General features: G+C 48.2%; 1 protein-coding gene across 8 annotated transcripts in view; it reads left to right on the top strand.

The window, feature by feature from the left end:
- Positions 1-16,445, top strand: part of Abcc4 (ATP binding cassette subfamily C member 4) — a 230,969-nt gene that overhangs the window by 30,464 nt on the left and 184,060 nt on the right. For all 8 annotated transcript variants that reach the window (XR_007108738.1, XR_007108739.1, XM_047552596.1 and 5 more), the window contains exons 2-3: positions 10,938-11,048; positions 11,586-11,706. Coding sequence is in view for 6 of the 8 variants with exons in the window: in XM_047552596.1 (XP_047408552.1) it covers positions 10,938-11,048; positions 11,586-11,706 (232 nt within the window). In the remaining 2 variants the exon portion in view is untranslated. The remainder of the gene's footprint in view (positions 1-10,937; positions 11,049-11,585; positions 11,707-16,445) is intronic.

Genomic DNA, 16,445 nt, shown 5'->3' on the forward strand with positions numbered 1-16,445 from the left:
TAAGAACCAATTCTGAATAGTTGTCAAAGCAGAGGGACCTGGTGGACAGACCGCAGTTTCAGTTTCAGAATGTCAACTTGGAGTGGGTTGTGCATGCGTGGTCATCTTGGGCAGGAGAAGCAACACTTTACTGAAGCCCAGTGGGACAGACATTGGAGGTTTGTCACTGTGGTTGTGGTGAGTGTCCAGATGATGGTGGTCAGGATGCCACCATGTCTAGTCTCAGGGTCTCCTCCCTTTGTGGGTCTTAGGTGAGGGGGTTCCGTCTGGTGAGACTGATCAGCTCCTATGTTTGGTGTCTTGATATGATTTGGGATGTCCCCATGTCCAGGTATTCCTTGGTTCATTTTGATAAGTTGGCATGTGTAAGTTATTTATTAATGTTTGCCTTATGGTTGTGCCAGGCACGTGGTGGTTGTTTGCTTGTACAGACAAGGCAGACCTTGGCACTTATACTCAAAACAGGGTTGTTCATGCGAACCGTTTTTTACAAAATGCAGTACCTCAGGTTTAGGCTGTTCTACACATCATGGAGTAACTCTGAGCAGGGCACAGCCTGCTCTCCACAGACTATTGACATTGAGGTGCTTGACATTTGAAGGCAGGGCGTTGACAGGGAGGTGGACTCTGGTGAAGGTAAAAGACTTAAGTTAGTTATTGGACTTCAAGGATCGGGAAGTCGCGGTAGAAATAGAGTGACGGGTGGGAAAGCCCATCTTTCAGGTACTCACATTCAACTGAAGGGAGAGAGGGGGGAAAGTTCCAGAAGACATGAGAACAAGAAGGTGGACAGCCTGGGGTTTTAGGTGCCCTTTGTCCTGGATGTGGGGGGCATTGACACTTTCAGCTGGGCTGAAGGGGAAGCCGGTTCTGCACTGATGATGGATGGGAGAAGCAGAGAGCTGAGGTGACGGAAGGCTTTAGGGTGTTCACACTGGGAAATGGAGAGACTGAAGGGGCTAGATGGCAGTGTGAGAGGAAGCCATGTCCTTGGGTAAGCAGGGAGCCAAGAGCAAGGGGGGGTTTGCAGATCATGAAGTTTAGGGCATTTAACAGGAGATTTGGGCAGGGGGTCAGAGCTTGGGTGGTGGGGGTCATGCACAGGGGTCATCTGATGGGGAAGAAGGGACGTGAGAGGCATGAGAGACAAACCTTGTGGAGGAGTGGGTGATACTGCTGTCTTCATGGTGGCTGGTCTAGTGGCTTCTTGGCAAATGTCCTCTTGGGCTGCAGCATGTGGCTGCCTGAGGCTGACTGTCATCAGGCAGCTAGGCCTGCTTGGTGTGCAGAAAGCCTAAGGTTGAAGATGCTGTCCCTTCAGTCTGCTCCCCAGGGTCCCTGAGGGAAGGTGAAGACCCTGCACAGTGTGACGTGTTCAGTGAAGTGATGTTTCTTTGTGATTTTTTTTTTTTTTCTATTTCCTTAGTATTTATTTTTTTCTACTCCACAATTTACTGAAACTTCCAGAAAGAGGTGCCAAGTGTTTCTGTGCCTTGTGGCCTCCTGGGCTGCTCTGGAACACCGCTTGGGGTGTGGGCCCTTGAGCAACATGGCCCGAGACCTTGGGTGGGTGTGCGGGGGCCCTTCAGTGAGGGAGGGACTTGTCCTGTTGTCATTTTGCATTTCACTTCCTCCTTGCATTGTGGGAGACCAGAGGCCACACAGAAGTGGCCCCAGGAGCGCGCTGCACCAGGAGGAGCTCTGAGTGAAAGGAACCTCAGTGCCACCCTCGTGACCATCTATCGGGTGTTCTATTTCCACGCAGTGCGTGTCATCATGGAGCTTGGCTGTGTCCTAGGATCTGTGCTGGGCACCGAGTGTGGGGAGATGACAGAGAGGCCATTCCTGTGCTCGGGGGCCCCATGCCTGTCGGGGAGATGGGTGCTAAGGGCAGTGTACACACAGTGGGGAGCATCTGTGCAGCATTTGCCCATGAGAGGTCTCGACCCCTCAGTGTGCCAGGAGGTCAGTTTAGATTTCAGCTGGCACCACTTCTGTAAAGTAAAACATATCATGGTAAACACACACGAGGTGAGCTTTACCATCTTTCCATTTTGTAAGTGTGGTTTACATTCGTGTTACTGTGCAGCCATCCCCACCTGGGCTGCTGGGAATCTGGGTGCAGCGATTGGCATTTCTTTGGCAATGAGAGTGGGTAGAATAGAAAACTGCAGTGTGGTGTGAGGCAGAGGGGACAGCGTCAGCGGGCCTGAATTTTGGGAATCTGGATTTGTATAGGAAAGTTCCTTAATTCTTTAACTGACATTTAAAAATCATGATTTAAGAGTCATAAATGCACTTGCTGCGGGGATCTCATATGTGGGCCCTCAGGGGTTGGGCTCTGCTGTGAGGTTTTGTGCCAGGGAGTTTTCCCAAGTGTCCATGGATCTAGGCAAGGAAAAGTGTGCTGGAGAGAGGTGAGAGGGGCTCCGTGGAGAAGCTGGAACTTGAAGCAGGAGTGGATTAAATCAGACAGAAGAGGAGGGGCCAGGGAGTTCTCCTTCATTGCAGGATGGTGCAGCTGCCTGGGAAGACAGTTCAGCAGGTGAGTACGAGACCACGCTTCCCCTCATGTGACCAGTGTGTTCCTTGGTATTTACCCAAACGAATTTAAAGCTTATGTCCTCTCAAAACCCTGAACATAAATGTTTATAGTAGCTTTATTTCTAATGGCCAAACCTGGAAGAAGCAAGATGTCATTTAGTTGGTGAATAGGTAAATAAATTGTGGCAGATCCAAATAGTGGAATATGACTCAGTGATTATACAGAAGTAAACTATCAAACCGAAAGAGTGGAGGAGTGTTAAACATATGTTACTGAGGGAGAGGAGCCAGTCTGAAAGGCTGCATCCCGTATGGTCCTGACTGTACAATGTTCTGGAAAAGACTCTGGGGACAGTAAAGATCAGTGTTCGTCAGCACAGAGGAATTTAGGGTAGTGAAAATAACTGTATGAATCCATGATAGTGGGTACGTATCACGCATTTGTTCAGACCCTTAGGATGGATCACACCAAGAGTGAATCCTGATGTCAGCCGAGGACCTTGGGGCTTCTGATGTGTCTGTGTGGGGTTCATGAGTTGATGGGTATGTTGGTAGCGGAGAGGGCTGTGCCCGTGGTGGTAGCGGGTCATATGGGAACTGTACTTCCTGCTCAGTTCTGTTGCAAACCTCAGACTGCTCTGAAAAGTAAAGTGTTAAAATCTAAACCAACACCCCACCCCACACACACACTGGAGGAAGGAGGCCAACTGGGTAGGGATGGATATAGGTGCATCAAGATGTGCTCAGGGGCTGAGGCAACCAGCTGGCTGTGAGGAGGGGTTCTTGCAACCTGAAAAGCAGGTTGAGGCCATTGCAAATGTGCAGTCGCCTGTACAGATCGTGTGGACATGAGGCGTGGGTTTGCAAGCTGCGTGAGATGGCACATCTGCTGGGTTAACCTAAATGCACAGATGTTCATTTCCTCTGGGCTGATAAACTTTGCGCGGTGTTTAGCCTGCAGTGGGGATCTTTTTAATGAAAAACAACATGCATTGTATGTTCACATGCGCATGATTCAGTGTTTGGAACGGCCCTTTAACCTAAACAAAGTATATTCTGTTCCGTGCCTCTTGGTACACAAATCCTAATGCAGTGCTTGCTTTGCCGAGCAGCCTGATCCTTTGGTCTGGAGAGGAGCTCCATCAGCCTCGAGGCAAGAGTGTGTCCTCCCTTGTGGAGGCTGAGGTTTAATCACCTGGAAGAAAGCGTTTGATGTGAACAGGCACTAGTGGCCAGACTTTCACAGTCAACATCACATGCTCATGGGCTCAGAAGGGATCTTGGTGACAATTTATTCCTATACTTGGCGGGTGGCCCTTGGGTGTGCTAATTAGAGTCAGCCATCACCTGCGAGGAAAGGTTCTTTCCCTGACAGTTGCAAGAAGGAACAGTGTTTTCATCCCCGCTTGATGTGGGCAGGCCTCAGAAACAAAATCTTATGTGCGGTTTCTCGTTTTATTCTGTTATGTGTATCTTAATTTTTTAAATGGAGAGGAGCAGGACATTTGTCCATTCACAGCACTTGCCCATGCCTGGGGCTGGTTGTATGTAGTGTGGGGAAAAGAGTTGTAAAGACGTGAGGTAAGAGGAAGGAGGCTGTGAAGGAAACGGAGTGGAGTAGCCTCGGGAGAGAATAGGACGGGCAGCCTGGGCCTGAACCAGTGAAGGCCGGGCCTGGGCTGGGACCTCTCCCCTTTATCTGCAGGCTCGTTCTTTTCCCTTCTGCTTTCTCTCTCCCCAGCACGTTCCCATCCTGGGGTGCTGCCTCACCACGGGCCCAGAACAACAGAGCCCAGACCATGTCCTGGAACCTCTGAACGACCTGGGAGGGCCCACGTGGGCCCAGGGCAGAGGCAGTGCAGGAACTGAACGGTCCCCCACCCCAGCCATGCTGCTTATATTAACATAGAAAGAAGAGGCAGCAGGTGAAGGGAAAGGGGTGAGCAAGGTTTCCAGCAAGTGTCACGCCTGGAGGGACATCACCAAGGAGTAAGAGTGCATGCCATGTGTTTCATTTGGATTTGACGATGGACCTGCTGGGGTGGTGACCCATGTTGATGGCACACTTGCTGCGTGTGTGTTGCTGTCCCACCTGGGACCCATTCCAGTTACCACCACTTCTTTTTTTTTTTTTTTTTTAAATAACACCTATCTATCTGTCTGTCTGTCTGTCTGTCTGTATATTGGGTGTTGAAGATAGAACCTAGTGCCTCACACGTGCTAGGCAAGCGCTCTACCACTGAGCTACAACCCCAGCCCCTCCAGTCACTTCTGTGCCTGAGGGAACCCATAACTCCAGGGCTTGGCCATCAGGGAGAGGTGGAGGGAGTCAGGTGAGTCAGGTCCTCCTCTGAGCCAGGCCCTTGGGGACTTGATAAGAGGGCAGCTCTGGTGAACCTGGAGGGATGATTTGCTCTTCTTTTATTCACTGTGTCTGCAGCGTGGGCCTGAGCTGGATTGCTGGGGTGCTGGAGAAGCGGCCAGCTACCCCGGCCCTGCCCACCCGGCGCTCAGTCACTGACTGTCAAGAAATTCACATCTGCATCTGTTTGCCTAACTTCATCGTCTCCTGAAACCCATTTGCAGACTCCAGGCTAAGAGCCAGTGCCCTTGGACAACCTTAGATTTATTTCTGCAACTAATAACAATTCTGTTTTAGACTAACAGTGAGTTTTGGAGTTTGTATCACGTGGGGGATTTGCAGAGGGTGTTTTTGAGTGCCCTCTGTGGGCCCACATGCTTTTGGTGTGGGCAGTGTGGTAGCAAACAGCACAAAAGATCTCAACCTTGTGGAGCTTATGCGCTTTAGGGGAAAACACTTCAGAGAGACGGGGAGAGAGAGAGAGAGGGAGAGGGAGAGGAAATACAGTAGCCTTTTACCTGCTGACAGGTGCTAAGTGGAAAATTTAAGCAGGGTAAAGGCAAAGGATAATCAGAGGGTCAGAGTGGTTGTTCTTGGATTATGACTTGAAGGTTGAAATAATAAAGTTTGCTGACGGTGTGCCTGTGTGACATTGGAGACAGTGAGGAATCAGCCGGGGATTCTTAAAGTCTGAGCAACGGGAAGATGTGATTGCTCTTCATCAGGAGGAGAAGAAACTGGGAGGAACAGGATTTTTGAGGCAGACGAGGTGTTCTTTTTGGGACAGGTTTTAGTTTGAGGTGGCTGTGAGCCATTCAAGAAGAGGTACTAATCAAGGGGTGGGTTACAGGAGATGGGACACTTTATATGCCCATAGATATTAGGCATTGGTTTTTAGCCAACTCATGTCCATTTCGAGAAATTACTCTATATAATAAAGTGTTGAAGCTTTAATTAACTGATTTAAAATATATAACACTCCTTGAGAAATCCTGTTTGCAGTGCCATGAAGAAAGTATTAATTCTGAATTAAAATCCCATTTCAACCAACACTCACACTAGGGTTTTACCCGCCTCTGGAAGGAAACGTGACCTCTCGTTTATCATATTTATATGGAGACTGGCCTCTGAAGCGGGGGGAAAGGCAGCGATGCGCTGCGGCTGACCCTCCGGTCTGCGCAGGTGTGGAGGGTGATACAGGCGTCCACACACAGTTGCTTAGAAGCACAGGGGGACTTGGATGAGGATGCAGAGACCCCCAGTTGCAGGAGGATTTAAGGATGGCGAGGTCAGGCCAGGGTCGAGGGCGGTGCTGACTTTCCATTACTGCGACACAGCTGCGGTGCTCAGCATGTGAAGAGGAAAGAGTTGCTTTGGCTCACGGTTTTGGAGGTTTCGCGGAATGGCCCCGTCGCTTGGGGCCCGTGGTGAGGCAGCACAGCTCGGCAGCAGACGTGGTGAAGCCTGTGCACCTCACGGCCGGGTGAGGAGAGGAGGGAGACGAAGGAGCGCTGGTCCCGGTGCCCCTGTAAGGCATGCGCAGTGACTTAACTTCTCCCACCAGGCCCCACCTCCTAAAGGTGCTGGCACCTCCCGTTAGCTCCGCAGGGTGGGGAACAAACCTTTAACACACGGGGCTTAGGGGACATTCAGGATCCAGACGGTAGCAAGAGTGGTGCGTGAGCCAGTGGATATTGTTTGAGGAAACATGAATGGTGGCTGTTTGGGATTCCTGGCACCAGAACTTGAGTCCTTTTCTTCTTTGTGACTTCCAAATAGAAACTGTGTTAAGCATTAGGCATCTACTTCATCTTTACCCCTGCGTCAGGAGTTTCTTTATCTTTTTTTAGATGTGTAACATCAGGAAACATGAGCAAACTCTATGTGGGCTGCAGTGGGGGTCTGAGGTCACCGTGCCCCCCCCACCCTCTGTGGTCTGAACTCTGACCTTTGCCCATGGCTTTGTCACTTTTCTGGGTCTGAGTGTGGACTTGTTCTGTCACCTGCCTGTGGCTCCGATATTCCAGAGGCGAGTATAGTAATTAGAGAGCAGAGAAAATGTTCCCTCTTAAATCTGTTCTTCTCCTGTGTTTACTTCCAGTGAAATCTTTTTTTTTTTTTTTAAGAATATAATTTTAGGGTCATGTAAGTGAATAACCACTTAAAAGGGTATATTAGACTTGACTTCTGAGAGGAATATAAAATATTGAACTTGTTCATTACAAAAAAAGAATAAGCTTGGTTCAATAAATATAAGTAGTGAAATAATATTTTAGTTCCAGCCTGGCTAATTGTTAAAAAAAAGTGAGGAAGGAGAGAGAAAAGAGGAGACCCAGGGCCCTGAAGGAGAGGCCTGCGGGGACGGAGAGGCGGGGGACTCACCGGCCCATGGCATGTTTGCTTTCATTTCCTCTGTACACTCTGCAGCGGGAGAAGCTAAGTTCATGGCAATGGAGACCTTGGGTCAAGATCACAGGGAGGGGTCTTGGATGGTATTCCAGGACACTGGACTCCTGTTCTGGTGTTCTTACCTATGTACCATATCAAGTACACATTATTGAGAACTTATTAAATTCTTGGGGGGGAAAATTTCCACCAATAACAATAAATAAAACTTCAAAACCCTCCAGTGAATTCCTGTGGAACAGTCTCCTGCCATCTGATGCAGTGGGCTCCAGTACTGGGGTGCAGAATGTCCCCCCCCCACCCCAGGGGCATCTCCTTATTTCTCAGAAGCCGATGGCTTCCTGCATTTGAGCATGACTGTGTTACATTGAGTTGCACTCTGGATAACCTAGCCATCTGTCTTACTTAAGATTTCGTTCATTCAGTAGCTGTTTGTTGTGCATGTATCCCATACAAGGCACTGTGTTTGGTAATGGGGGTCCCAGGTAGTTTGGGAGCAGTGACTGCTTTGAAGGTGTAACCATTCATTTCAGGTCAGTTTTGAGAGAAATGATGTCCTCGTATTAAGGGTTGTGGAAGAAGAAGAGACTAACCCCTGCAAAGAAGGGTTGGGGGCAGGGGACAGATCTGGAGTGAAGAATGGCTTTTTTGGGCAGTGGTCTGGAATCTTAACTAAACTCCCTCAGGGATAAATTGGAATGAAGGTGCTAAGTGACACGGGGCTCCAGGTACAGTCATTCATTGCTTGAGGATGGGGTAAATTCTGAGAAATCATGACTAGGCAGTTTTGTCATTCTGCAAACATAACAGTGTACTTACTCAACTGAAGACAGCTCCAGCGTCACTAGGCCATCTAGGCTCCGCAGTCTGTTGTTGACTGAAATGCCATTGTGTGGTGCACTGCTGTATATGATTCCTTTACGGATGGTCAGAGGTAGTTTCATCTTCTGTCACAGGAGGCTTGCCATCAAGTGGAAATTAAACCATGTGTCTCAATCTGGCTTTTTGACATTTGGGCATTGGGAAGGACTAGGAAGGTCAAGGGTCAGGTACTAGATGATTTGTGACATCTTCTTTTATTTAGAATCCGAGTTTGTGCTCATTCAGATACTTTAATTCAACAGTGGCACCCTCCTTTTTTTTTTTTTTTTTGACGTTTAAAACTTTATTTTAAAGAAGAAAAATGAAAAATTTTTTTCTTTTTTCTTTGCTCTAATTAGTTCTGCATGACAGTAGAATGTATCTTGACACATCAGTGGAACACCCTCCTTTTAATAGTAATGCAAGTAACTGCTCATTCTCTGAAGCAGAGTTATCAATCGCACCTTCCTTGCCTTTATTTATTTATTTTGGTGCTGGGGATGGGACCCAGGACCTTGTGCCTGCTAAGCATGTGCTGTACCACTGAGGTGTACCCTCAGCCCCTTCCTTAACTTTTCAGCTCTCTTCTCCAAGCCAGTTCTGTACCCTGATTGAAAAAGCTCTTTAGTCTGAGAAGACACCAGTGAATTTGAAAATGTAGAAGTACTTGCTGGGAAATCCTGGGTAATGTTCCACTGGAAGGAAAGGTCCCAGGTGTACAGAAGTCACCTCAGATGTGTCTGGGAAATGCATCTAAGCTGAATCTCGGCAGGCTAGGTTACAGTTTTCTGAAAACTCCTTGGGTTGTGGGGAGAAAGAAGTAAGCCAAATGGTTCCTTTTCCCCCTGGGTGCATTGGATTCACTATGGCGGCTTGTGAGGGGCAGCAGAGTGTTCTGTGATCCTGAGTTTATCTTGGATACCCCTGCAATGCCTGCTGTAGTCTTGGGGAACTGCAGCTCTGGGTCAAATTTTTGTGCCTTCAGAGAGCTCTCCGAGTCCCTGATTCTGAGGTGGAGCTGGATGGAAGCTGAGCCTGATGCCCTGTTACTTGAAGTTTCTGAATGCCCACCAGCTGTATGCAGCAGAAATTCCTGAGCAGCAGGTTCCCATGGGGAGTGCTTCCAAGTAGATAGTCACCACGTGGACACATACCTGCTAAGATGCCACGCAGCCAGAGAGCCCAGATGAAAGGAATTTGTTTGAGTAATTTTATCTTTCAAAATTATTAGAGGCTCTCCAATGGCCCACATGGCTCAGGGCTGTGTCACGATAATGTCTGGTATTTATCTGCTGGAATTTTGTTGTGTTCGAAGCTACCCGAGCTGATGCTCTTACCTCTGGACATCCTCCTGATATGCCCAAGGCCCACACTCGGAGATATCGGGGGCTAGTTCAAAGGCACACAGCCTGACTCTTAAAGTCCAGAGGATTTCTAGCCAAGACACTCAAGTAGAGTTCTAAAGAGGGCTTCTCAGTGCAGTATCGTTCATGCCAGTTCCAGTTCCAAGGACCTGAGTTTAGAATAACTATAGAATAATTGACCCAGCAAGTTTTAAAATCTGGTGGTGAAGCTCATGGATACACACACACACACACACACACACACACACACTGTTTTGGAGGAAGTTGAGACTTGGAGAACTTGTAGAAGTGGAGTGGGGAATGACAGACCATGGGAACCCTGAATCTTCAGTATTGAATCCAGATGAGAATCCCATCAACCAGGGTTCCTTGGAGGAACCAAGTTCCCAAGGTTAGCAAAGTCTGAAGCTCCATTTCTGAGACCTCACCCCTAATGGTTCATACATCCATTTATTCAATGTATAATTTCTGGAACCTTGTTGTTTGCCCCTGCTGTTTGCAGGATATATCCATCAATGAGACTAGTTATTGCCTGGCCTTGGAAATGTCCTTATCTTGGCAAAATTGAGAAAACGATGCTTGACTTTGGATTGCACATTATTATTTAAATATTTCTTAATGAATACTTTTTTTTTTTTTTTTTTTTTTAAGTAAAAAGAATCCCAAAAATAGTTGAATAGATTTTTTTTTTTTTGGGTCCCCTACCAAGTTGCTCTTTTTGTTTTCAAAACTCATAAGTAATCTCTAGGAAGATAATTGGAGGTTATGTAGATAGTCCATTTCTCACCAAACTTCCACCCCCTGGTTTCAGCTTTCACAGATGATTTTCTAACTCTGTCGTTCCTTCTGTGCAGGACCGTTTCGTTTCTTCCCTGTTAGGTCTCAGCAGGGACATGGATTCTCTTTGTTATGTGGTGGGTTATGATTTGCTGCTATTGTTAGTTATTTGCTTGCTTGGACTATCCCAGATTTGCCCTGTGGGACCTCTTTAGGTTGACTCTTCTGACCTTTGCACCCATTCTCATGATTCCTTGAATGTTTCCTTATTATATGGTGCTAGATTATTATATAGTGTTCATGGCCTGTCTTGTACCTCCTCTGCCCCGTCATGGGATCAGCTGTTTCTTCAAGGAGCCCTGCTTCCTTGGGGAGATGATACTAAGAAACCCAGATCTGGGTGCTAGAGTGCACTCTGTTACTGGGGTGTTGTTGCCTCTGGGCCTCTCTCTGGATAGGACTAGGGGATGTGTGTAAGCTCGTATTTATTTATTCTTTTCCTATAGCTGTGTGTATTTAAATAGCAGATTTTCGCAAAACTCACGAGGGGAGGATTCTACTGAAACACAAATGTGCAGTTTGGGGTATCTTGTCATTCTTCTTTTCCTTTTATTTTTTACCAGGTGGCTAAACCCCTTGTTTAAAATTGGTCATAAACGGAGACTAGAAGAAGATGATATGTATTCAGTGCTTCCACAAGATCGCTCGAAGCACCTTGGAGAAGAACTGCAAGGGTAAGCAAGAGGTGGTCAAAGAGAAGGGTAAGGAAGAGTGAGAACTTCTTAGTGTGTGGCTAATTGTTGTGGGTTTGCCTTCCATTGGGCCTTTCTGGAACCTAGTTCCCTGGACACTTTATACCTCTCCTCAGGCTGTCCCTGGTCTTGGCCTACCTTGGTGGCCTGAGGGAAACCTGTGTTTCCAGCACCTCTGTAGAAGAACAGGGAGCCAAAGGCCCTGGTGGAAGCCTAAGGTCTGTCCCTGAGATGGGATTACCAAACCAGGTGTCTGACCTGTCTGTACTGTCTATCTTCTCTTGCTTCTGAGGGTAGTGTAAATCTAGCAGAACTTGTTAGTAACCAGTGTCCCGAGATTTTTCCCCTTTTTTGGTGCTACAGATTCTCTACCACTTGTCTCTCAGGAACCCCACAGCCTGTGTTTGTGGATAGTCTCAGAATGCTGTGTAATAAGTGTATACTTGTCTCTCTGCCACTTCTCCCGTTTTGCCATGTGGCAGTGTACAGTGTTCTTAACCCAGCTTCTGTCTCATTTAGGTACTGGGATAAAGAAGTTTTAAGAGCTGAGAAGGATGCACAGAAGCCTTCTTTAACAAAAGCAATCATAAAGTGTTACTGGAAGTCTTACGTAATTTTGGGACTTTTTACATTAATTGAGGTAAGTTAAATATTTTTATACCCAGCTAATGTTTTTTTTTGGCAAATGATCATGTAATGAAATGAATGGGGACTGTGGGGAAGAAGTGGCCAAATGGGTTTTGAAAGTATGTTGATGTGTGCGGATAAAACGTGTAGAAGCATGATGTAGTTGCATTTATCATTGGGAGGGGTAAATACATAAGTGACTGAAGCTCAAGGACATTATTGTTTTTTCTTTTAATCAGTTTAAGTCTGTGTCACCAAAGGATAGCACTGTTTTTTACCATGCTGGAATAGTGTTGGTGCTTAGTAAATGTTATAAATACTAAAAGTTGTCCTTGATCCAAAGAGGATCATATAGCTGCAAGGAGATGTGCCCTGTGGTTTGGAGGAAGTAAATTTGGATTAAAACCCAGAATAATAGAAGACATTTTACTGGTGTCCAACAAACAATCATGAACTTAGTCATGCCAAATCTGATAAATGCTTTTCCAGTAAGGTATCGTCACCTCTCCTTTACCCAGTGAACAGAATTTAGGGACATGTACCTGGATTGTCTGTGGCCCTGTGGAAGCCATGGCTGTAGTTCCTGAGAGCTGACCCGCTTCCCAGTGGGCCAGGCTGTGAGAGCCAGACCCTGTCTATGGAGGAGATCTAGCTTTTCTCTGAATTTCAATGAATTCACGCAACACGAATCCTGGTTTCTTCTTGTTGGATGGATTGCTGGTTCAAGGTGGAGCTTTGGTCGCTGGCCATTATAGAGCCATTCAGTGGAAAACCAAGGACATCAAGTCATGTGGACAGTGAACTTTTGTACCTCACAGGACTTCCACTGGGGTCCTTCAGTAATACATTGTGCATCCGGGGCTCAGTGGTGGGGAGCCTGCCTATTCCTAGTCTGTGGCCTGCTGGAGGGGGTGCTGAAAATCTGGCCAGGTGACTTACGCCTGTTGTGGGGCATTATACTGTTGCCTTAGGGACATTGGAGGTCCCAGTGCATGTGAGTAGCAGGGGTGGAAGTCACAGTTCTATAGAAGGGTGTTTTTTGAGCAGAAGGGTGGGGAGTTGTCGTATGTCCATTTGGCTGGGGTAAGGTGGTTGGGTCAGTTGATTTGACCTGGGTAGGGAGACCTGGCTTCCACTCAACAAGCTCAGTGATGTTGGAGGACACTGCGGCAGGGGCAGGTGGGTGGTGGGCTCTGCCCTTCACCCCTGGAGAAGAATGGGGTTCTGTCAGGTGATGGGTACAGGGATGGGCCTGGGAGATTGAAGTTCTCTCTGGTGATAAAGGTGTGTTGGCCAGTGTTCCAGAAGGTGAATGCCACCTTTGAAAGGGCACCTGCCACCACCTGGAGGTTGTCTTGGCCTCATGGAGGGCAGGGACTGACTTGCGGGGAGGATGTGGTGCAGAAGTCCCCAGGTTTCCCCAGTACATTGGCAACCTGTTCCAGGTAGCCTAGTGATGGTGCTACTGCACGGTCACCATGAGTCTGTCTGAAACAGAGTAGCAAGCTGGGGTTGCCGTAGCTTGCATGTGGGGTTTCTTGGTCGTGTGACCATGCAGCTTCAGTGAGCGGAGTCTTTGGGAATCTCAGATCTGGGAGCCCTGGAGCCTTGGTGTGTGCCCGAGGCCCACTACAGGTGTCTGGTGAGGCGCACCACGAATTGGCGTCATAGTGGCTGCACACAGGTGTTGGGTCATCTCTTGGAGCTGGCCTTGCTTTGCTGCCTTGCTTTCTAGTTTCTGTTTATTAGCAGGTGCTTAAGAAATTGAGATCTGGTGATTTTTGAAGGACAGCCCATGGGGCTGGGTTTGAACCTGGCATTTGGATGTCCTTGCTATCACAGCATCTTGTCCTTGAGGTGGGGGGTCTCTGGATTCCGGATGGTGACCAGGTTTCATTTCAGAATGAGCAGAGGACTTGCTGGGCAAGCTTTTGGGTGATGTAGGCACAGGGGTCGAGGCTGCAGAAGCTGGGTGAGAGGGGACGGCTCCACTGTGTTCTGGAAGCATTGATGTCAGACTTGTCAGGCTGAGGGAGAGGATGGATCCAGGGAGGCCAGGACTGGGGGGAACTTGATGAGGTGCAACTGGTAGAGTGTTGGCCTCTTTTTTAGGAGTTTGATTATTGTACTGTCATGGCAGAAAAGTGGGAAATAGAGAACTGGGCACACATAGGGTTCATATTCAGGAGGAGTAGTGGAGCACTCAGCAGGGGTAATATTCAGCAGCAACAGGAGTACTTCTCCACAGTAGTAGAGTACTGTTAGCAGTAGCAGCATATTTAGTCCTAATGGCCATATTACTACCAGTATTTTTAGTCATGATAATAGTACTTGAAAAACATTATGTGCCAAGAATTGCTGTGAGCACCTTATTTAGAAGATTACTTTTTATTCCTTTGACTGACTTCTGAGTTGGGAGGTATCCTTATTATCCCCACTTTCAAGAGATCCTGAGTGCCAGGTTGTCACACAGTGTGCCCAGGACCACACAAAGTGTCACTGAGAGAGCCAAGCTTGGGTCTCAGCTGTTCTGATGTGTGAGTGTCACAGCCTTTCGACTGACTGACAGCCCCTCTGGGGTTGTGATGTGTCTTGAAAACTTTATCCGAAGGGTCTCAAGTGCCTGTTCGTTGAACCTGGTGTAGAGATAATGAGTCTGACTGTAACAGCTGCCTGGAGCAGTGGAGCATGGTGGGAGGAAGTCAGATTAGAGGTTGTCAACTAGGGTAGAGACCAGGTTATCATGTCCTCTGGGGCCAGAAAGTCACAGGCAGTGCTGGAAAGTGGAATGCTGACCGGGTGAGACCATGACCATGCATTCAGATGGACCAGGAGCCCTTGGGAAAGCTGTCTCCCACCATCACCGCCCCCACACCACCAACGCATGCCAGCCCTCGGTCCTCAAACATCCACACTGCAGAGACAGCACTCTGGCCCAGCAGTTTGGGTGGATCGGGGGGAGTCCTGGTCTCGGATGGCGTATCATTGGGACTGATATCTGGGTGGGGCACAGTGCTCTGTTTCCACTGAGCCTTCGGCCTGCGTCTTGGAGTGGGTCGTGTATTTGCTCAGCAAGGATGAGAACCCTCAGATGGATCACTGGTGGGGGCAGCTCTTCTGTTCTGGTGTCTGAGACTCTCCGCTCTTCATAGGTTGGCCACCAGGCCTTGCTTAGTGTGGTACAGTGCAGCCTGCTTGTTCATGCTGAGTTCTGACCAATATCTTGTTGGTTTATGGTGTGAGATCAGACTGTGTTTGGTTGTTCCCTGGATGGGCAAGGTGACTGGTGTTTAATGCTCCTTTTAACTTTGTGTATTTAGTATAATAACTGGCAGAACTTTTGATTCCAATGCAGTGAAGTTCAGGGAACTGAGGGTCATCAGAGCCCAACTAGGTAAACCTTTTTTTTTCTTCCCCTGTCAACAAAAAAGAAACCTGAATTCCAGTACAAATATTCTTATTTTGGTTGGCTTGCCTGATAACACCACTGTTCTGGAGAAGTCAGTGAGAAGTAATTGCTGATGGCAAAGCTAGTAAGGATCCTGTTAACATTTCAAAAGTCCTTTCAGGTGCTGTTTTGGTTTTCAGTTGTTACAGCTAGTTACTGAGTCAGACAAAACGAGCGGTTGTTAAAGCGGGCACGTTTCCTTGACCTCTTGTGCCTTCTGACTTCCTCTGGTGGGCACAGCACTTGCACAGTATGTCTGTGGCTCCTGAGCTCTGTACTGTTACCCAGCCAGATCCTGAGCCAGACCTTCCCTGGGTACTTAGGGCCATGAGCAGGAACAGGCAGGTGACGCCAGTCCTGGGGGAGGCTTTGAGGTTGGCATTGTGTGCCTGGTCTTGTGAGATTCAGGGAATAGTTGCAGGGCTCAGATAAGCGGGTGCAGGGGTGATGGTGAGTGCGGGCTCTTGCAGGCCAGGGCCAGCTGGAGCAGGACAGACCACGAGTTCCCAGCAGGACTGTCCCCAGTGTGCACCTCCCGGGGAGTACCATGGGGACAGAAGCAAGTCTTCACCCGCCCAGAGCTCTCGGTGAGAAGAGGAGGAGCGTGGGGAGACTGCTTCGAGACGGGAGGCGTCTTGCCTGCTGGAGTGTAAAGTTGGGGGACATCGCCCACTCCTACCTCTGATAAGGGAGTGGGGGCAGGGGCTTGGGTCTTACTCATCCTCGACCCTTAGCGAATGGATCTAACTGGCTGCCGGCCTGGCCCAGTGACTTGGTCTTCCTCTAAGGCTTTTGCTGTGATGCTCTGTGGCCCGGATGGAGGCAGTAGGAAGCTGCTGGAGGCTAACGTCAGAGCAGATCCTCACTTTGAAACTCAGCTGATGGGCAAGAAGTAAACGGTGACCATTGTGCCTTTACTCAGGGCTGGCTTTGCTTCCCCTGCCTTTTCTTCCCAGTGACCCTCACCTTCCACCCAACCCAGGAGGCCAAGGAGTCGCCGTGGTGCAGGATACCTTTTGCTCCTGAAGATCACACAGTGAGAGAGGTGGGAACTATTGAGAAGGCCTTCCATACCCTGCAGGTTCCTGGCACACCTTACACTAGCTTAGCAGTCTTCACAGTGACAACCCTGAGTCATAAAGGACATATAAACCCCCCCTTTTTTTTTTAAGAAAGTCAGGGAAGCAGATGACTCACTTGAAGGAGATTATTCATTATGGGAAGAAAAGAAAACAATAGGAACAAAAAAACCCTCAACTTTTTTGAAAGCTGGTGTCTTGGCCTTTCAAAAAAAAGAAAAAAAG

The sequence above is a fragment of the Sciurus carolinensis genome, chromosome 5 (assembly GCF_902686445.1).
Source record: "Sciurus carolinensis chromosome 5, mSciCar1.2, whole genome shotgun sequence".
Taxonomy (NCBI): domain Eukaryota; kingdom Metazoa; phylum Chordata; class Mammalia; order Rodentia; family Sciuridae; genus Sciurus; species Sciurus carolinensis.